This window comes from Sparassis crispa (assembly GCF_003851025.1).
Source record: "Sparassis crispa DNA, contig_000006F, whole genome shotgun sequence".
Lineage (NCBI taxonomy): Eukaryota > Fungi > Basidiomycota > Agaricomycetes > Polyporales > Sparassidaceae > Sparassis > Sparassis crispa.
In genome coordinates this window covers 1,796,347-1,815,963 of record NW_020939753.1, presented here as the reverse complement: position 1 = coordinate 1,815,963, position 19,617 = coordinate 1,796,347, and the positions used below count along the sequence as shown (strand labels likewise).

At 49.5% G+C, this 19,617-nt stretch overlaps 11 protein-coding genes across 11 annotated transcripts; 5 read left to right on the top strand and 6 right to left on the bottom strand.

The window, feature by feature from the left end:
• Nucleotides 1-516: 516 nt before the first annotated feature.
• Nucleotides 517-1,183, bottom strand: SCP_0706300 (Hit family protein; the record flags this gene model as incomplete). Its single annotated transcript, XM_027760555.1, has 5 exons — nucleotides 517-681; nucleotides 741-850; nucleotides 916-1,014; nucleotides 1,084-1,121; nucleotides 1,173-1,183. 5 exons carry the CDS (start codon nucleotides 1,181-1,183, stop codon nucleotides 517-519), a joined length of 423 nt encoding a protein of 140 aa, XP_027616356.1.
• Nucleotides 1,184-1,808: 625 nt separating this feature from the next.
• Nucleotides 1,809-2,200, top strand: SCP_0706290 (hypothetical protein; the record flags this gene model as incomplete). Its single annotated transcript, XM_027760554.1, has 2 exons — nucleotides 1,809-2,109; nucleotides 2,181-2,200. 2 exons carry the CDS (start codon nucleotides 1,809-1,811, stop codon nucleotides 2,198-2,200), a joined length of 321 nt encoding a protein of 106 aa, XP_027616355.1.
• Nucleotides 2,201-2,969: 769 nt separating this feature from the next.
• Nucleotides 2,970-4,201, bottom strand: SCP_0706280 (predicted protein; the record flags this gene model as incomplete). The annotated part of the gene is made up of 4 exons (XM_027760553.1): nucleotides 2,970-3,421; nucleotides 3,474-3,545; nucleotides 3,595-3,712; nucleotides 3,767-4,201. The coding sequence occupies 4 exons, from the start codon at nucleotides 4,199-4,201 to the stop codon at nucleotides 2,970-2,972; spliced, it is 1,077 nt and encodes a 358-aa protein (XP_027616354.1).
• An 809-nt stretch (nucleotides 4,202-5,010) lies between these two features.
• On the top strand, nucleotides 5,011-6,366 carry SCP_0706270 (predicted protein; the record flags this gene model as incomplete). The annotated part of the gene is made up of 5 exons (XM_027760552.1): nucleotides 5,011-5,274; nucleotides 5,328-5,606; nucleotides 5,663-5,700; nucleotides 5,757-6,069; nucleotides 6,124-6,366. The coding sequence occupies 5 exons, from the start codon at nucleotides 5,011-5,013 to the stop codon at nucleotides 6,364-6,366; spliced, it is 1,137 nt and encodes a 378-aa protein (XP_027616353.1).
• An 888-nt stretch (nucleotides 6,367-7,254) lies between these two features.
• On the bottom strand, nucleotides 7,255-8,506 carry SCP_0706260 (hypothetical protein; the record flags this gene model as incomplete). Its single annotated transcript, XM_027760551.1, has 5 exons — nucleotides 7,255-7,712; nucleotides 7,766-7,846; nucleotides 7,896-8,013; nucleotides 8,068-8,212; nucleotides 8,271-8,506. 5 exons carry the CDS (start codon nucleotides 8,504-8,506, stop codon nucleotides 7,255-7,257), a joined length of 1,038 nt encoding a protein of 345 aa, XP_027616352.1.
• Nucleotides 8,507-8,672: 166 nt separating this feature from the next.
• SCP_0706250 (predicted protein) lies at nucleotides 8,673-10,162 on the top strand (the record flags this gene model as incomplete). Its single annotated transcript, XM_027760550.1, has 5 exons — nucleotides 8,673-9,071; nucleotides 9,124-9,402; nucleotides 9,458-9,495; nucleotides 9,552-9,864; nucleotides 9,920-10,162. The coding sequence occupies 5 exons, from the start codon at nucleotides 8,673-8,675 to the stop codon at nucleotides 10,160-10,162; spliced, it is 1,272 nt and encodes a 423-aa protein (XP_027616351.1).
• Nucleotides 10,163-11,063: 901 nt separating this feature from the next.
• Nucleotides 11,064-12,178, bottom strand: SCP_0706240 (hypothetical protein; the record flags this gene model as incomplete). The annotated part of the gene is made up of 5 exons (XM_027760549.1): nucleotides 11,064-11,461; nucleotides 11,523-11,603; nucleotides 11,653-11,770; nucleotides 11,824-11,968; nucleotides 12,024-12,178. The coding sequence occupies 5 exons, from the start codon at nucleotides 12,176-12,178 to the stop codon at nucleotides 11,064-11,066; spliced, it is 897 nt and encodes a 298-aa protein (XP_027616350.1).
• A 438-nt stretch (nucleotides 12,179-12,616) lies between these two features.
• On the top strand, nucleotides 12,617-13,882 carry SCP_0706230 (hypothetical protein; the record flags this gene model as incomplete). The annotated part of the gene is made up of 4 exons (XM_027760548.1): nucleotides 12,617-12,703; nucleotides 12,815-13,217; nucleotides 13,282-13,586; nucleotides 13,640-13,882. The coding sequence occupies 4 exons, from the start codon at nucleotides 12,617-12,619 to the stop codon at nucleotides 13,880-13,882; spliced, it is 1,038 nt and encodes a 345-aa protein (XP_027616349.1).
• Nucleotides 13,883-14,677: 795 nt separating this feature from the next.
• Nucleotides 14,678-15,875, bottom strand: SCP_0706220 (predicted protein; the record flags this gene model as incomplete). Its single annotated transcript, XM_027760547.1, has 5 exons — nucleotides 14,678-15,090; nucleotides 15,144-15,224; nucleotides 15,274-15,391; nucleotides 15,447-15,591; nucleotides 15,646-15,875. 5 exons carry the CDS (start codon nucleotides 15,873-15,875, stop codon nucleotides 14,678-14,680), a joined length of 987 nt encoding a protein of 328 aa, XP_027616348.1.
• Nucleotides 15,876-16,150: 275 nt separating this feature from the next.
• SCP_0706210 (predicted protein) lies at nucleotides 16,151-17,511 on the top strand (the record flags this gene model as incomplete). Its single annotated transcript, XM_027760546.1, has 5 exons — nucleotides 16,151-16,417; nucleotides 16,474-16,752; nucleotides 16,809-16,846; nucleotides 16,901-17,213; nucleotides 17,269-17,511. The coding sequence occupies 5 exons, from the start codon at nucleotides 16,151-16,153 to the stop codon at nucleotides 17,509-17,511; spliced, it is 1,140 nt and encodes a 379-aa protein (XP_027616347.1).
• Nucleotides 17,512-18,434: 923 nt separating this feature from the next.
• On the bottom strand, nucleotides 18,435-19,524 carry SCP_0706200 (hypothetical protein; the record flags this gene model as incomplete). Its single annotated transcript, XM_027760545.1, has 5 exons — nucleotides 18,435-18,892; nucleotides 18,946-19,026; nucleotides 19,078-19,195; nucleotides 19,250-19,394; nucleotides 19,448-19,524. 5 exons carry the CDS (start codon nucleotides 19,522-19,524, stop codon nucleotides 18,435-18,437), a joined length of 879 nt encoding a protein of 292 aa, XP_027616346.1.
• Between the last annotated feature and the right edge of the window lie 93 nt (nucleotides 19,525-19,617).

The following is a 19,617-nucleotide window of genomic DNA, read 5'->3' as shown; positions in this document are numbered from 1 at the left end:
TGTCTGTCTGATAGCGATCTTCCCAAAACACGTACGATTCTGACGCAGTACACTTTGTCTACAAGACGGGATGTGGTGGCGGCGTCGAAAGCGAGCGAGTCTCGTGAGCGCCCGTGGCGCTCAATACAGAATCACTTTCCCGGAGGAAACACTGGCAAGGTACATGTATTAATCATCCATCATGCATGATCTTCGGAAGCAACCATGATGCATGATGACCAGACACAAGCTGGGCGTACGCACTGCACAGATCTATCACCTTAGAGAGCGCGCAGGTTATCCACATGTCATATAATTTCGGTAGCTCCTTTGGCAGTAAGGGCCGTCGTACTGCAAATCTCACAACATAGAATCAACATTGCAGTGCAGCACCAAAAGCGACGACGACCCTCAGTGTCATCCCCCTTAGCGTTCAAGACTTGAACAGCTCATCCTCGCTGGATAAATCCCAATAAATACACCTTTGTTCTTACATTGCCTAGGGTGACCTCTATAGCACTTACGAGCTCAACGAGTTCAAAGCTTATTCCTAAGTTCTTCGTGCAGCTTCTTGAGTTCCTCCATATCCGCCTTCTTGCTAGGCCATCCGATAACCAGCCCGTCATCGTCCGAAACAGATGGTTTGGGGATGATATGGAAGTGGACATGATCTACTTCCTGGTGTGCAATGCGGCCGTTGTTCTGGCGGATTACACGGCAACTTCATAAACGTATATGATTGACGAACTTGGGGCACACACCTGAAGGATGTTGTAGTTCTCCGCACCAATTGCTGCAGCAATCTTCTTAGCTGTAAAAAGTGTATCCGCGAGGTATTCATCTGGTAGCTCGTGCATCTTCGCTGCATGGTCTAATCATGCAGCCTTGCGTCAGTATATTCGGGTAAAACAGCTACTGCATGTTCAAACAACGTACACTTGGGAACGACCAATGCATGACCTTTGGACAAAGGGCCTACATCAAGGAAGGAGAACGTGGTCTCGGTTTCAATGAGCTTGAAACTCGGGATGTCTCCTATGAGTATGAAAGCATAATCGTCAGTTCCGTCACAAGTTGAAGTCGTACATCCGCCGAACGACTCACCCTTTATGATCTTGCAGAATATGCAGTTAGCGACAGACCTGCGTCTCCTCGTTCACTGCTGAGTCGAACACAACAAAGGTAACGCGCACTTGACGGCCATTTTATTCGATAAAGATGGCAAGTAAGAGCTTGTGACGGTTGAAGCTCAGGTGGAACGCAGTTCATACTCACCGCTTCCGACTTACGGGAGTGCCAATGGTACCGAATTACCACGTGGTAAAGACCCCGAAAAATCCTTTCTATGTTTTCCACGTAGAATTGGCGGCACTTATAGTCTGATTCAGAGTTTTTTTTTTTCATGGTGTCGCAGGAGATTTTCACAGGATCATCTCCCGCCAGCGATTTCAAGTTGTCCGCCTCGTCATCGTATTGAATCACTGAGTCCTGTTGTTGTGCGTATGCCATCTTCTACCGATTATTCTCTTCCACAAAATTTTTTGATTATTCAACCTCAGGGGACAGGATTGGGGCGGTGCGTCGCCGCCATAATTGCCTTCCACATGGGGCGGAACACATCGTGCCACAGGCCCAAACTTTGAACCGTGGTCTGTTTGTTTGGACGTCCTATTTATCTTTCCGAACACAGCGTTTGGATACGAGATCTGTTGTTGATGTTCCTGAAATTTCCCGATCGACCGCCACTGACAGAATATAACAGCAGCGGTTCCTCAGATCTCTTTTGTTCGTTCCCTCCACCGTCTCTCCCATCCTGCTCAACCAGAACTATGCTCAGCACAAGCCAAACTTACGACGAGGATGATCGTGCCCGCGCCGCATTGCCACGTGCAGTTCCTCAAGCTTTGCCTCAAAGTGGCCAAGCGAGCTTGTGGGAGTTTATAACCGCAAAGCAACAAATCCTGAAGAAGGAACAAGCCACAAAAATGCAACAAGACCCTTACAGCCACAAAATGTCTGCTGGACCGGGGTTGTCGACGGCCTCGTCTGCTTCTGGCCCAGCGCCTTCTACTTCGAATCACTATTGCATTTGGTATCCTCCGAATTCGACTGGTGATTCAGATACTGATGGTTAGTGTGCTACGCAAGGGATTGATGTATCATGGTATCATGGCCATTACTGACGAACTGGCCTTCCACAGTGGTCGCTGACCCGGACTAACCGAATACTTCCTCTGACTAGTCTGCGATTCTGCGAAGGCGATGGAGGCGGTACTAGTGTTGTATTCGGGTTCTGTCCACGCGCCGAGGCGTTTTGTGATTGAATGTAGTTGTGTGTAAGTCGTTGACTGTGCAAATGTGGTCCGAGTCGTCGTGAGAGAGACCTCTAGAATCACAGGACGGAGTCATGGTATCATATCAGAAGGTTTGGGATTCAGATTCAACGTGTCCAATCCATGAAAACACCAACCAAACGCCGGGCCATGGACCCGTGTTACGCCATCAATAGTGCTCAAAGAGGAAGGTCGCTTGCCCTTCTCGGACGACATTTGGAAACCTCATTAACGCGAGGTGTTTCGCATCCTTGCGTGCAAGTGTATCTGTCCACCGATTAATAGTATACGCACCTATTTAATACCACTCCGTTCCGTTTCAGAATTGCAGCGGAGATAGCGATTTAAAGGTGACGGGACCGATAGTGACCCGGTATCTGACAACAAAAATAGAAAAAAGGTACAGATTTGAGTGTCGCATATATAAGATTGCTCCAGAAAATCTACACAGATGGCGGCATTGCTATTGGCGATGCAGAAGATCATAATCAATACATAAATACAATGCTTAGTAACAAGGGTAGAGGACAGAGAAGAAGGGAACAAATACGAACATGTATCAGGTGCAGAACTTCCAGGATATGAAAGGCAGGCTACAAATCCAGGAAGACATTGGAGGAAAATGGAAATCTTGTCTCTGGCTCATCATCCGCATGGCTAAACGCAGTCTTCGATCATCTGCATCTCTGAATTCTCCGACGGTAAGGTCGACACATCGCCTTCATACTGTCTGAGGAGAGGCTCAAGGTCGACAGTCTGATGGGCATATTCTGCAGCCGCTGAGAGCAGTGGGTGGCTCTGACCTTTGGAGCTCAGATCGCGGTGGACTCGATGAAGGATCTGGTACAGAGCGGAATCGGTGGGGAATGGGTGCTGTTGCGGAGCCACGCCCAATAAGTGGGAGCAGAGTGGTGGACCTATAGCACCCAAATCTTTCTTTAGGGTCTGAACGGGTGCTTCTTCCACGTTCACAGTGGCAGAGAGGGCGTGTCTTAATTCGGCGTCTTCGCTATCCGAGTCAGCCAAAGTTGAGGAGTCCGAAATCGGTGCGGTAGGTTTACTGCTGATGTGTGAAATTGCGAATCCTTCTTCCGCGGGTGCTTCAGGTACTGGAAAGCGAGGGTCAAGAAGACGATAATACCGAGCATCAACGCCACATACAATATTCTGGATTGGCAGAATAATCCGAGCCATCAGTATGGGATAAGCTGTCAATGGAGGAGTGTACAGCTTCTGCAATGGACCATTAAGTAGCCGTTCAGGTTGGCCTTGAATTACTCACCGTCGACGAGATTCCGAGGATGCGCAGCTACACCTGTAGGTCGCGCGATTGTCCGTGACATTGTGGGCATATAGCGGCCTTCTCGCTGAAGCCTCTTGCGCTCTTCAGTTGTTGTGGTCTATAAGGGCGGATATCAATCAGTCATCCAGGGCGCAGAATGTGAGGACGTCACTGAGATTGTGGCGCGAAGTTCCGTGACCTCTCCGTACAAATACACAATCTTCAGAGATAGGCCATCTACAGTGCCCTTCACCTGGCGATAAACGGTCGTAGCACAATGGGTTTGCATTCGTAAATTGTTCGCTTGAGAATGAAAACCACGACAAAAAGCTGTGATTACGCGGCCCCGTAAGGTGGAAATCAAGTCATACCGAGCCAAAGCAAGTTCAGTCGACTCTAGAAATGTTGCAAATGACTGTCCGACAAATAGGCCTTCTTCAACGGCCGTGCGCCACATCCGTTCTGTCTCGCACAGGAGCTCGTCAAGGTATTTCTGGCGGCGGGAAGGTAGATAGAAGTAGATGACACCAAATACTGGACCTAGCAGAGCGGCAACGCTCAGTATGCTGGCCACGAAGCCAAAGGTATTGAAACCCGATTCTGACATTCGATGTGGAGTGCTGGACGGGGGATCAGGACAATTCTGTTACTAAGGCTGGAGTGATATGGATTCTTCACAGCGTCTATCAGCCATATTGATTCCATGGCTCCAGCCTGTGCCGGTTAATACGAGTGCGTGCGGCAGACGCGAGTGTAGATTCTGACGGCGGTGATATCAACTTGATATGTTCGGAGTCGTGGCAAGGTCACGGTCACAAGGTGCATTCCACCTTTTTTCCTGGGGAAAAACCTGGGGAAAACGACAAAGTAAGTCTCCGGGAAATATCTGGGAAAAACTGTGAGAAAACAATAGTGTAAATCCTGGGGAAAAACCGAGACCCAGAAAAAGCAACAGATTTCTCGGAGAAAAAACCTTTGTTTCCAAATTGGGATTTCCGCAAGAGGTATGTGGGAGATTCGCAAGATAATTCCCGGGGATATGTTTTTCCCGCCACATTCGGGTGCTGGGCCGAGGGAAATTTCCCCGGGAATTATCTTGCGAATCTCCCACATACCTCTTGCGGAAATCCCAATTTGGAAACAAAGGTTTTTTCTCCGAGAAATCTGTTGCTTTTTCTGGGTCTCGGTTTTTCCCCAGGATTTACACTATTGTTTTCTCACAGTTTTTCCCAGATATTTCCCGGAGACTTACTTTGTCGTTTTCCCCAGGTTTTTCCCCAGGAAAAAAGGTGGAATGCACCTTGTGGGTGGCCATGCGTGTGAGGCGTGGTATTTCCATATTGGGATTGAAGGAATGAAGTTCGATCGTGCAGACGCTCAGCCCCGCGCGCGGCTAAGGTATCCGCACTCGAAGTTATGCTCGACCATCGTTCAGCTAACGGAAATGCGAATCTACCTTCCTATGTGTTTTGCTCTTCAGAACAATCGCAGCATCATGCTGAAGAAACGCGTAAAGGAATTTATGCTCTCCACCCAGGGGAGATATTTTGGCGGGATAGGCAGCCATACCTCAACGACCACGGTTATGCGCTACGTCCTCGCTATCATCCAGATTGGTCTCCATCATGGGAAGGCACTAATATGGACCCGATGTTCTGCGAAGACTCAATAGCATTGAGGGTGCGTTCTGTCATGCAGCACCATCCATCTGCGCTGAAATTCCTCCCGTGAAGATTAATATGGTCATCGATGCTACCCGGAAGTCAGACGGGTTGCTGGTTTCCATCAAGACAGTGAAGCGAGACGGTGAGGAAGTCCGCATCGCGAACTATCTCTCCAGGCCGGGCGTCTCTTTGCACCCTCTGAATCGTTGCGTGCGTGTGCTGGACATTTTCCCGGACCCCTTTGACCAGAATGCGGCCTTCATGGCCATGCCATACCTACGACCATTTGACAATCCCGAATTCGGTGCTATCGGGGAGGTTACCGAGTTTGTTCGGCAGACACTGGAGGTATTCTCAAGACGTCTACGGCTCGGTAGAAGCGCAAGTACTAATACATTCTACAGGGACTCAGTTTTCTTCACGGTCAACGTGTTGCACATCGGTCGGTGATAATGGTATTCTTGATTCTCGTGCAAAATTTAACATTGCATCTTCTAGGGACTGTGCAGCCGCTAATATCATGATGGACGGCGCACCGTTGTATCCGCAGGGGCACCATCCCGTTCGTCGCGAGAGCAGCCCCAATGGCATCTATCTCCTCTCCCCGTTTTCACGCCTCGACCATCCGGTACAGTACTACTTCATCGACTTCGGCATATCTTCTCTGTTCGAGGACGGTGAATCGCCGTACGTCGTCGGGCGGAAGGGAAGGGATAAGGAGCTTCCCGAGTTATCCGATGACATTCCATACAACGCGTATAAGGTCGACATCTTCATCCTAGGCAATTTATTCAAGAAGGACTTCGTACAGGTAGTGTTATTCGATCTCTGCCGCGTATCTCTTCTCATCTTTGTCATCATGCAGAAGTATCATGGCCTTGAATTTCTCGAGCCACTAGTTAAAGCTATGACCGCGCGAGATCCTGCACATCGTCCTGACGCAGAGGTCGCATTGACAGTATATCACGACATCCGTCGCGGGCTGAATCCTCCCCTTCTACGCTGGCGGCTTCGTCCCCGAGACGAATCTGCACCCGAGCGCATCTTGTATGACTCTGTCGCGGTTGCAAGGGAAGGTATATACCGCTTGAAGCATATCGTTGGTTAGATCGCTATATACCAAGTGCGCAATGTATTACCAAATCTCCAGCGACGCTCACCCCATTTCAGATACAGGGACGTGCGTTAGATGCGCACATTCTCAAGACTTATACCATATCGCTTTCTATAGCTTTCGTATCGGATCAGGCTTGAATGTTGTCGATGTATTACAGCTATCATTATTCCAAGTTGGTCAGTCGATCATCGCGCTATGTCTGTCTCGTCTCACACTGGAAGACCAGGATATGCACTCTTGGCTTTCGTGCTTGTTGAATCCCAGTTTGACTGTTTCCGTGGTCGCACCCGCATTCGTTGCTGCTGCGCATGCTGAGAAGATACTATTCTCTGGCTCATGCTCACTGCTAATCTTCGTCTGGTCTCTTGCTTGCAAGACAGGTCTCGGCGGGCAAAGTGATCATTTGACAACGGGGTCTGGTTATATTTGGGACATCCAAAGCCGTGAATTGGCCTGATAATGAGATTTTGCGGCACCAACGAAGTGCCGACATATTGACTATTGCTCATAACCTCCACGACAGGCAGGGGCTTGTTACCTGCTTGTATCTATGAGTGGTGTTTCGACGCGATCTCTTACTATCCAGCAAGTTGGATGAGTCGCCAACTGGAACACAACATGGGTAAACTGAGTAACTTATGTACACCATTGCTGTAGGAAATGCAAATCTATGATTGTATCGCCCAGCGGACGTCAGAGCATCGTCTCCGATAGATAAATAAAATGCTTAATACCAGAATAGAGATGAAACCAACCAGTGCAGGAATAGATAAAAGGCGACACCTCATGTACACATAGAGAAGGCATACCTTAAGGGAAGAAGACGTGGAGGAAGACTTGAGCTAACGCTCCATCTCGTTCGCAGGCTACCGTTAATACTCATGCTCTGGTCGTCTGCATCTCTAGACGTCCCGACGGCGTCATCGATATACCCACTTTGTACAGTCTGAGGAGGGGCTCGATATCAACGCAATGAGGAGCACGGGCATATTCTGCGGCTGCGGGCAAGAGAGGATGGCTCTGCCCCCTTGCTTTCAGATCGTCATGGATGCGACGAAGAATGTAGTAGAGAGTTGGGTCTCTGAGGAAAGCGTGCTGCGTAATCGCATCCTCTCCTTGATCTGAACCAGTGCATAGTGCCGGATATATGGCGTTGGCATCCGTCTCCAAGATCTGAGCGTGTGCTCCCTTCGCCTGCACATCGGCGCGAGAATGTTGTTCAAGCACGATCTCTTTGCCATCAGAGTCCGCCATGGGGGAAGAACGTGAATTTGGTGCTGTAGATTCAATGTCACAGTGTGAGGGCATGGAGTTGTTCTCCATCGATTCCTGAGGAACTGGAGAACCAAACGTCAAGAAGACGGGAATGCCAAGCATCAATGCTACATACAACATCCTGGACAGGGTATACGTTTCGCGATATCTGGGCTGTTAGTGTAGGCTGTTGACTTAACGGAGGACTTTGCAGTGTCTGCGACGGACTTGTAAGTAATGGCTGAGGCTAATCATTAATGCTTTACCATCGACAAATGTTTGAGGGTGTGCTGCCGTACCTGCGGGACGGGCGATTCTACGTAAATCCGGGGGTATATAGCAGCCCTCCTGCTGAAGCTTATTGCGCTCCTCAGTTGCCGTGCTCTGCAAGTAAGGGTATGAATGTAGAAGCTACAGCGTAAAACATAAGGACATCACTGAGATTGTGGCGCGAAGCTCCATAACCTCTCCGCACAAGTAAACGATTCTCATGGACAGGCCATTGATTGTTCCTTTTAGCTGCCGATAAAGAGTCGTAGCAAGATGCGTTTCTGTTCGTAGATTGCTCGCTTGGGAGCAAGTACTACGGTACGAAAGGATATGAGTACGCGTCTCTCGCAAGACGTGTATATAAACCATACAAAGCAAGATTCTGTTCTGTTGTCTCTAGAAATTTCTGGAACGATGAGCTGACAAACAAGCCTTCCTCGAGAGCGATGCGCCACATGTCTTTTGTCTCGCACAGGAGCTCATCGAGATACGTTTGCCAGCGAGACGGTAGATAGAAGTAGACGACACCAAATACTGGACCTAGGAGAGCTACAACGCTCAGTATGCTGGCCACGAAGCCAAAGGTATTCAAACCAGATTCTGCCATTTGATACAGAATACTGGGAGTTCGCCGGGAAGAGGGTCAGAGCATTTCCAGTACGCAACCTGGGGTTCTATAATACTACTTTGCAGCGCCTATCAGTCATACTGATTCCACGAGGAAATCAACCTGTGCCGCTAAGTACGAGTCCGTGCGGCAGACACTAGTGTAGATGGATGCAGGGCATGCGGTAGCGGCGTGCCACGGTGGTTTGGGCGTGGTGCTTCCAAATCAGGCAAGAATATTGGAGTTCGCGAGTAACAGCCACCTGCAGCACTCGCGTCTGCGCCTAGAAGCTATGGCCGGCCGTCGTCCAGCCAACGCTGGTAAGGCCAATGCCAATTTGCCTCCATATGTTTTTTGTTCCCCGGAACAGGCTCAAAATCATGCCGAACAAACGCGTAACGGAATGTATTCTCTTAACACGGCGGAGATATTCTGGCGAGACAGGCAGCCCTACCTCGACGAGCGCGGTTATGCACTACGGCCTCGATATCATCAGAATTGGTCTCCGTCGTGGCAAGGAACCAACATGGAGCCAATGTTTTGCGAAGATTCGATAAGATTGATAGTGCGTTTCCAGTGCAGTATGTTCTGCATGCGCTGGACTTCTTCTCATAAAGATCTGTGTTGTCATCGATGCTATTCGCAAGTCTGACGGGCTGTCGGTCTCCATAAAGATAGTGAAGCGAGACGATGACGAAGTCCGCATCGCGAGCTATCTATCAAGACCTGAAGTGTCCTCACACCCTCTGAATCACTGTGTGCGTGTATTGGATATATTCCCGGATCTCTTTGACCAAGAGACGGCGTTCTTGGTCATGCCCTATCTTCGCCCTTTTAACAATCCCGACTTTGGTGCGATCGGGGAAGTCACCGAATTTGTTAGGGAAACGCTGGAGGTACGTTTAAGACATTTAGGGTAAGGCAGAGTGCTGAAGCCAGCATTCTTTACAGGGTTTAACTTTCCTGCATAGTCAACATGTCGCACATCGGTAAGTAGTAAAAACACTTATAAATATCTCGTAAGAATGAACGTCGTGCTGTTTAGGGACTGTGCAGCCGCTAACATCATGATGGACGGCACACCGCTGTTTCCACAGGGTCACCATCCCGTGCGTCGCCAAAGCAGTCCAGATGGTATCTACCTCCTATCACCTCTATCTCGTATCGACCATCCCGTTCGATACTACTTTATCGACTTCGGCATCTCTTCTCTGTTCAAGGAGGGCGAATCGCCATACGTTGTAGGGAGGAAGGGACGGGACAAGGAGCTTCCGGAGTTATCGGACGATGTTCCGTACAATGCTTACAAGGTCGACGTCTTCATCCTGGGCAATTTATTCAAAAAGGATTTTTTGCAGGTAGCGATATTTGTTCTCTTCAGTATATCTGTTCTAATCCGTTCTCATCATGCAGAAGTATTATGGCCTTGAATTCCTTGAACCCCTGGTAAAAGCCATGACCGCGCGAGATCCGGCCCATCGTCCTGACGCAGAGGTCGCACTGTCAATATATCATGATATCCGTCGAGGGCTGGATCCTTCGCTGCTGCGCTGGCGGCTTCGTGCGCGAGACGAATCTGCACCCGAGCGTATCCTCTATGACTCTGTCGCAGTTGCACGGGAAGGTATATACCGCCTGAAGCATATCGTCGGTTAGATCAATACCAAGTACGCGATGTATTAAAGGCTCTTCAGTGACGCTCAGCCCATTTCAGATACAGGACACGGGTTAGATGTTCACATCCTCAAGACTGTATACCGTATCGTTTTCTATAGCTTTCGTACTGGATCTGGACTGAATGTTGTTGACGTATTACAGCTATCGTTATTCCAAGTCGGTCAGTCGGTCGAGCTATCTCTGTCTCATCTCACCCTCGAATACCAGGATACCTACTCTTGGCTTCGTGCTGATTGAATACCAGTTTCATCGTCACTGCTGAGAACAAATCACATCGGCACTATTGTACTCTCACAATGCTGACGGCACGACGCCGCATCGCAATCCCTCTCTCCTGACACCTGCTAACTGCGGATTTCCGTCTGGTCTCTGGTTTGCAAATACTTCTTCCCGTGCCAATGAACTAGTGACATGTGAGCTGCTACTTTTGCATTTTGGAGATAGAAATGAGTTATCACAGACAACGTCTGACGGTCAAGTACATCAGTTTGAATGAACTGCATCAATCTTTAAATATCCTGGCACCGGAACGTCTAGTGACGAAGCACGTGCGACATGAGCTCTCAATGTACCGGATGATCGTGAAAGACAAGTGAATTGCGAACTGCATTTTACATATCGACGTAGATGAAACAGAGTACCGTGAATACGACTTCACTGCAGAAGACGCTGATCGATGATCGCGTCACCCAGGTGGGATCCCTGTAGGGTACCGTCTCTAACTCATAGGTAAGTATAGTAATCAATTGTGATGTCAAAACGCGAGGGAACAAAACAAAAATAATCGCTGCACAGACATAAATTACGTAGCTCCAGGATATCTTAAGAAAGGCGGACTTCAGATTGATGAAAGACTTTGAGGAAGACGCGATCGGAGTGTTCAAGTCTTTCTACCGTCGGTTGGTGTCGTCGACGCATCACCTTCGTACTCTTGAAGGAGAGAGTCAAGGTCGACAGTGTGAGGAGCGCGGGTATATTGTGCGGCTGCTGAGAGCAGTGGGTGGCTCTGGCCCTCGGCGCTCAGGTCATGATAGACACGATCAAGGATCTTGTAGAGAGCGGAATCTGTGGGGGGCGGGTGCTGCTGCAGAGCTCCGTCATTTCCTTGATCGGACTTAGTGCAGAGTGATGGACGTATGACACCCAAATCCTTCTCTACCACTTGAATGGGCACTTCCTCCACATCTACAGTGGCGGAGGGAGTGTGTCTCGACTCGAAATCTTCGGTATCCAAGCTTGCTAAGCCTGAGGACTCGTCTTCCGTCGGTGCCACAGCTGCTGGAGAAGCGAAGGTCAAGAAGACGGCAATCGGTTAATGCGAAGCATCGACGCCACATACAAGGTTCTGAACGGGGAGAACAATACGTATTATCAGACCCGTCATTGTCACAAGCGTTATCAGTGGAGGAACGCTCAGCCTCTGAAATGGACAGGTAAGTCACGAGACAGGTTTGCTGTATAATACTTACCGTCGAAGGGATTCCCAGGGTTCGCAGTCTCACCTGCAGGGCGTGCGATTCTCCGCGATCCCAAGGGATAATAGCGGCCTTCATTCCGAAGCCTCTTGCGCTCCTCGGTAGTAGTCGTCTACAAGAACACAGATCAATAACTCAGCGAGAAGGTAGGAATGACGACATCACTGAGATTGTGGCGCGAAGGTCTACCACCCGTCCACACAGGCAGATGATCTTGAATGACAGACCAGTTAGTGCACCTTTTACCTGGTGGTAAAGAGTGGTGGCATGGTATGTTTCGGTTCGAAGATCGTCCGCTTGAGTGTGAAGACTACGATGGGAAGCGATGAGTACAGGCACTTCCGAGACCTGGATTTGAGTCATACTTAGCCAGATTTCGTTCCGTCTTCCTCGCAAATAGTGAGTCAATGAGCAGCCCGTCCTCGACCGCCATACGCCACATCTTTTCAGTCTCGATCAAGAGCTCATCAAGGTATTTTTGACGTCGGACGGGTAAAGAAAAGTAGGTGACTCCAAACATAGTGCCTAATAGAGCTACTAGGCTCGAGACAAAACCAAAAGTGTCGAAGCCAGATTGTGCCATTCGGGCTGGGTGCTGGGGGTTCGGGGCGAGGGTCTGAACATTTGTGAGATGCAGGCGGCTGTGAAATAGTCTCTTCGCAGCGTCTATCAGCCATACTGATACCACGAGGAATCAGCCTGCGCCGGTTAGTACGAGTCCGTGCGGCAAGTGCACTAGTGCAGATTCTGACGATGGTTGATATCCACAGGCGTGGAATTTCCCAATTAGGCAGGTAAGTTCGTGTTCGCTTAAGCCCGAAACTTATCAGGCTGCCAGGCTCAGGCGGCTCAGGTCAGGACTCTGCACTCGCAGTTATGGTCGACCGTCATCCAGCGAGCAAGGCCCAGGTCAATTTACCATCCTATGTATTTTGTTCTCCAGAACAAGCTCAACATCATGCAAAACGAACGCGCGAGGGACTTTATGCTCTTCACGAAGGAGAGATATTTTGGCGGGACAGGCAGCCCTACCTCGACGAGCACGGTTATGCACTACGTCCTCGGTATCATCCAGAGTGGTCTCCATCGTGGCAGGGAACCAACATAGATCCCATGTTCTGTGAAGACTCGATCTCATTGATAGTGCGTTTTTCAGTACATAAGACCTATCGGTGCTGTACTTCCTCTCCTGAAGATAGATGTTGTCATCGATGCAACGCAGAAGGCAGACGGGAAGCTGGTTTCCATTAAGACAGTCAAGCGAGACGGCGACGAAGTCCGTATCGCGAGCTATCTCTCAAGACCAGAAGTTTCCTCACATCCTTTGAACCACTGTGTGCGTGTGTTGGACATCTTCCCGGATCCTTTCGACCAGGGTGCGGCATTTATGGTTATGCCATACCTTCGGCCTTTCGACAATCCCGAGTTGGGTGCAATCGGAGAAGTCACCGAGTTTGTCCGGGAGACTCTGGAGGTGCGCGCAAGAATATGGCAGGGCGCAGATGCTAATATTGTTCCCAGGGACTGGCCTTTATCCACAGCCAACGTGTTGCACACCGGTAGGCGATGATGAGATTTCAGATTCTCGCGTAAGTCTTAAGGTGTACTTTAGGGACTGCGCAGCCGCAAACATCATGATGGACGCTGCGCCGTTGTATCCGCAGGGTCATCATCCAGTACGCCGGCTGGCCAGCTCGGATAGCATCTACCTTCTGTCACCGCTATCTCGCACCGATCATCCTGTACGATATTATTTCATAGACTTCGGTATCTCTTCTATGTTCGAGGAGGGGCAATCGCCGTATGTTGTCGGGCGGAAAGGACGGGACAAGGAACTTCCTGAACTATCTGACGACGTTCCATACGATGCTTACAAGGTTGACATCTTCATACTCGGTAATCTGTACAAGAAAGATTTCCTGCAGGTAGTAAGCTTTGTTTTTTTCCCGCAAGCCTGCTCTCACAGCCTATCGTCACGCAGAAGTATCACGGTTTTGAATTTCTTGAGCCACTGATAAAAGCCATGACCGCCCGAGACCCTGCACACCGTCCTGAAGCCGAGGTTGCATTAAAAATATATTACGACATTCGTCGCGGGCTGAATCCTCCGCTACTACGCTGGCGACTTCGTCCACGAGACGAATCGGCGCCCGAACGCATCATCTACGACTCTGTCGCAGTTGCACGGGAGGGTATATACCGCCTCAAGCATATCGTCGGTTAGATCGCTATATAACAAGTACGCAATCTATTATCGACTCTTAGTGGCGCTTACCTTATTTTATATACAGGAGGTGCATTTGATGCGTGCCTTTTCAAGACTGTATACCATATTGCTTCCTATAGCTTTCGTATCGGATCAGGTCTGAATGTTGTTGATGTATTACAGCTATCGTTATTGCAAGTCAGTCAGTCGATCGCGCTATATCTGTCTCATCTCACCCTCGAATACCAGGATACCTACTCTTGGCTTCGTGCTGATTGAATACCAGTTTCACTGCCACTGCTGAGAACAAATCGCATCGGCACTAGACATGTGAGCTGCTACTTTTGCATTTGGAGATAGAAATGAACTCGTTATCAGAGACAACGTCTGACGATCAAGTACATCGGTTTGAACGAACTGCGTCAACCTTTAAATGTCCTGGCACCGGAATGTCCAGTGACGAAGCACGTGCGACATGGGCTCTCACTGTAACCCGACTGATCGTGAAAGACAAGTGAATTGCCAACTACATTTAACACACGACGCAGATGAAACAGAGTACCGTAGATACAACGTCGCTGATCGATGATCGCGTCGCCCAGGTCGAGTCCCTGTAGGGTACCGTCTCTAACTCATAGGTAAGTATAGTAATCAATTGCGATCTTAGAATGCGAGGGAACAAAACAAAAATAACCGCTGCGCAGACATAAATTATTGTAGCTCCAGGATATCTTAGGAAAGGCGGACTTCAGATTGATGAAAGACTGTCAGGAAGACTCGATCGGAGTGTTCAAGTCTTCCTACCGTCGGTACTCATAGTCTGGCCGTCTGCACCTTTAGGCTTCCCGACGGTGTCATCGACGCATCGCCTTCGTATTCTTGAAGGAGAGACTCAAGGTCGATAGTGTGAGGAGCGCGGGTATATTGTGCGGCTGCTGAGAGCAGTGGGTGGCTCTGGCCCTCGGCGCTCAGGTCGTGATAGACACGATCAAGGATCTTGTAGAGAGTGGAATCTGTAGGGGGAAGGTGCTGCTGCGGAGCCGCGTCATTTTCTTGATTGGACTCGGCACAGAGTGATGGACGTATGACACCCAAATCCTTCTCTACGACCTGAATGGGCACTTCCTCGACATTTACAGTGGCAGAGGAAGTGTGTCTCGACTCGAAATCTTCGCTATCCAAGCTTGCTAAGCTTGAGGACTCGTCTTCCGTCGGTGCTATAGCTACTGGAGAAGCGAGGGTTAAGAAGATGGCAAAGCTAAGCATCAACGCCACATACGAGATCCAGGACGGTGAGGACAATCCTTGTTATCTGTGCCATCAATATGGGGCGCGCTCTCAGACGAGGAACATGCAACCTCTGCAATGGATAGGTGAGTCGCGAGAAACCTTGGTGCTACAGTACTTACCGTCGAAGGAATTCCGAGGGTTCGCAGTCTTACCTGCAGGGCGTGCGATGCTCTGCGAACCCAAAGGGTTATAGTGGCCTTCATTCTGAAGCCTCTTACGCTCCTCAGTAGTCGTGGTCTACAAGCGCGGACATAAGTAATAGAACCAAAGAAGGCGGAAGTAACGACGTCACTGTGATTGTGGCGCGGAGCTCGGTGACCTCTCTGCACAAATAAACGAGTTTCAGCGAAAGGCCAGTCACGGTGCCTTTCACCTGCCGATAAAGAGTTGTCGCGTAATATGTTCGCACGCGTAGATGGCTCGCTTGGGAGCGATAACTATGAGGGAAAAGACTTAGTATGTAACTCTCGCACGATGTGATTCAGCATTACTGAGCCAAAGTCTGTTCAGTTTTCTTCATAAAGGGTGAGCCGGTAAAGAGACCTTCTTCAACGGCCGTGCGCCATAGTCCTTCTGTTTCGCACAGGAGTTCATCTAGGTATTTCTGTCGGCGGGATGGTAGATAAAAGTAGATGACACCAAATACTGGACCCAGTAGGGCGGCAACACTCAGTATGCTAGCCACGAAGCCAAAGGTATTGAAACCCGACGATTCTGTCATTTGATGCAGAGTGCTGGGAGTTTGGGAGGATCAGAATCAAGGGGGAACATATGCAACGTGGAATAATATAGGTCCTTCACAGCGTCTATCAGCCATACTGAGTCCACGGGGAAACCAGCATCCCCCGCTTAGCACCAAGCCGTGTTGTAGACGCAAGCACGTACGGGGCCATGCGTGGAAGGCGTGGCACAGACAGCCGAATCAGGAAGGAACGTAGTTCAGAATTTCGCCCACAGTAGACGCCCAACGGTACCGGCCTGTCCGAGTTCGAAGTCATGGTCAGCCATCAATCAGGGAACAAGTCCAATGTCAATTTGCCCTCCTATGTCTTTTGTTCCCCAGATCAGGTTCAGTATTATGCTGAAGAAACACGCAAAGGAATGTATGCTCTCTATGAGGGGGAGATTTTTTGGCGAGATAGACAACCCTACCTCGACGAGCATGGCTATTCCCTACGGCCCCGATATCATCCAAACTGGACTCCATCGTGGCAAGAAACCAATCTCGATCCCGTATTCTGTGAAGATTCGATAGCTTTGAGGGTGCGTAAATCTGTAGTGGAGCCTGATCCACCTGTGCTGGAATTTCTTCCCTGAAGATAGATGTTGTTATCGACGCAACACGGAAGGCAGATGGAAAGTTGGTTTCCATCAAGACAGTAAAACGAAACGGTGGCGAAGTCCGTATCGCGAGCTATCTCTCGAGACCCGATGTCTCCTCGCATCCTTTGAACCGCTGCGTGCGCATATTGGATGTCTTCGCAGATCCCTTTGACCAGGATGCGGCATTCATGGTCATGCCTTATCTTCGTCCTTTTGATGATCCGGACTTTGGTGCGATCGGTGAAGTCACTGAATTTGTTCGGGAGACACTGGAGGTGCGTTCAAGATGTCGAGAGGATGGTAGGGGCCCAGGAACTAATAACCACGACAGGGACTGACCTTTCTCCACAGTCAACGCGTCGCACATCGGTATGTGCTAACGGGTCTCTTCGTTCTTGCGTTAGAATGAACGGCGCGTTTCAGAGATTGTGCAGCCGCTAATATCATGATGGACGGCGCACCGTTGTATCCACAAGGTCACCATCCGGTGCGTCGCGAAAGCAGCCCAGACGGTATCTATCTCCTTTCACCACTGTCTCGCATCGACCATCCGGTGCGATACTACTTCATCGACTTTGGCATCTCCTCTCTGTTCGAGGAGGGCGAATCGCCGTTCGTTGTCGGGAGGAAGGGACGAGATAAGGAACTTCCGGAATTATCAGATGATGTTCCTTACAATGCATACAAGGTTGACATATTTATCCTTGGTAATCTGTACAAAAAGGACTTCTTGCAGGTCAGAGCAGCTGGTTCTTTGGTGATATCCTACGCTGACGCTTGGCATTTCGCAGAAATACTACGGTCTCGAGTTTCTTGACCCATTGATAAGAGCTATGACAGCACGAGATCCGGCGCACCGTCCTGACGCAGAAGTCGCATTGACAATATATCACGACATTCGTCGCGGGCTGAATCCTCCTCTTCTACGCTGGCGGCTTCGTCCGCGAGACGAATCGGCGCCTGAACGCATCCTCTACGACTCTGTCGCTGCCGCACGGGAAGGTATATACCGCCTGAAGCATATCGTCGGTTAGATTGCCGTATACCAAGTACGCGATGTGTTGGTGACTCGTCATTGTCGCTCACCCAGTTTCAGATATAGGACGTGTGTTTGATGCGAACCTTTCAGGAATTTATACCGTATTGCTTTCTATAGCTTTCGTATCGGATCAAGACTGAGTGTTGTTGATGTGTTACAGCTATCGTTATTGCAAGTCAGTCAGTCGATCGCGCTATCTCTGTCTCGTCTCATACTCGAATACCAGGATATACACTCTTGCCCTTCGTGCTTGTTGAATCCCATTTTCGTGGTTGTACATGCGTTTGTTGCCGCTGCCCATGCTGAAAACAAGTCGCTTCGGTAATGTTCCATTTTGCACTATACTGATGATGACGGCACAGTCTGATGCGACAACACGTTGGATTAGTCACACATGCTCACCGCTAATCTTCTTCTGATCTCGTGTTTCCAAGACAGCTCCCGCTGGCCAGCAAGGTGGTCACCCGACGATGGGCACGTTTTTGTTATCTTTGGGACATCCAGAACTATGAATTGACGCGATAGTCTATTCTCGAGGTGCCAACGAGATGTAAGCTATAGTAGTACTGACAGTCTGCATCTTTCACAATAGACATGGACTTGTTTCCTGCGGCCCATGCTTGTGCATGAGTGGTGTTTGGACGCGACCTCTCATCGTACGTCGATAACAAATGAGTCGCCGATTTTAACCTAAGAGACGCCAAACTGACTACCGTACGTACAACATTGCTGCAGGAAACGCAGGTCCATAGTTGCACCACCCAGGGGAGATGCAGAGCCTGGTCCCCAATAGATAAGTGAAGGGTTCATCACCAGATGAAACCAACCGATACAAGGATAGATAAAACTCGATACCTCCGTATATCGAGGAAGACGCGATCAGACTCTCCATCTCACGCTACGCCGTACCACTGATACTCATTCTCTGGTCGTCTGCACCTCCAGACTTCCCGATGGCGTCGTCGATGTAACCGCTTCGTACCTCCTGAAGAGAGGCTCGAGCTCAACGCAGTGAGGAGCACGGGCATATTCTGCAACTGCTGGCAGGAGAGGGTGGCTGTGCCCCTTGGCATTCAGATCGTGATGAATGCGACGGAGGATATGATAGAGTGTCGCATCGAAAGGTAATGGATGCTTCTGGGGAGCTATTCCCCCTCCAGGTTCTGAACTGATGTACAATGGTGGACATACGGCACTGGAATCATTCTTCAAGGTGTCCGTGCCTGCTTCTTCGGCATTTACGTCTGCAGAACGATGTTTCGAATCCGCATCTCCGGTATTCGAGTTTGTCAAGGTGGAAAATTTTGTGTGTAACGCTGTAGACGTATTGTCACAGTGTGAAAGCGTGGATCCATCTTCCGAAGGTGCCTCAGGAGCTGGAGAAGCAAGACTTGAGAAAGAGGTAACACCATGCAGAGACGCCACATACTGTATTCTGAGCGCAGAGAACGGTCTGTGTCTCCCGTAGTCTCGGTGTGGTATGCACTCACAGGGGAGGAATGTGCAACCTCTGCAATGAAGACGTAAGCAATCAGTGTCAGGTCGATCCCATAGTGCTTACCGTCCACGGAACTCTGAGAGACAGCAATCATGCTGGCAGGGTTGGTGATGCTAACTTGACCGGTGGGAACATAGCGGCGTTCGTTCCGAAGTTTCTTGCGCTCTTCGGTTGTGGTGGTCTGCAAGGATGGTTATCAACGAATGGATCAGCACTCAGAACATGAGGACCTCACTGAGATTGTGGCGCGAAGTTGGTTAACCTCTTCGCACAAATAAGCAATTTGTAAGGATAGACCAGTTATTATGCCCTTCAACTGCAGAAGAAAAGTTGTGGCACGGTGGGTCTCTGTTCGCAGCTCGCCCGCTTCGGAGCGAAAACTAAAATTAAAAATTCATGAGCTTGACCCGCAAAAGTACATGGAGGATCATACCGAGACAGCTTATGCTCTATTCTTTCCAAGAAGGGTGAGTTACGGAACAATCCTTCCTCCACAACTGTGCGCCACATGGTTTCGGTGTCGTTCAACAGGTCATCAAGGTCTTGTTGACGGCGACATGGCTGGATATATGTTAAAACCGCAAAAAGGGGACCTAAAATACC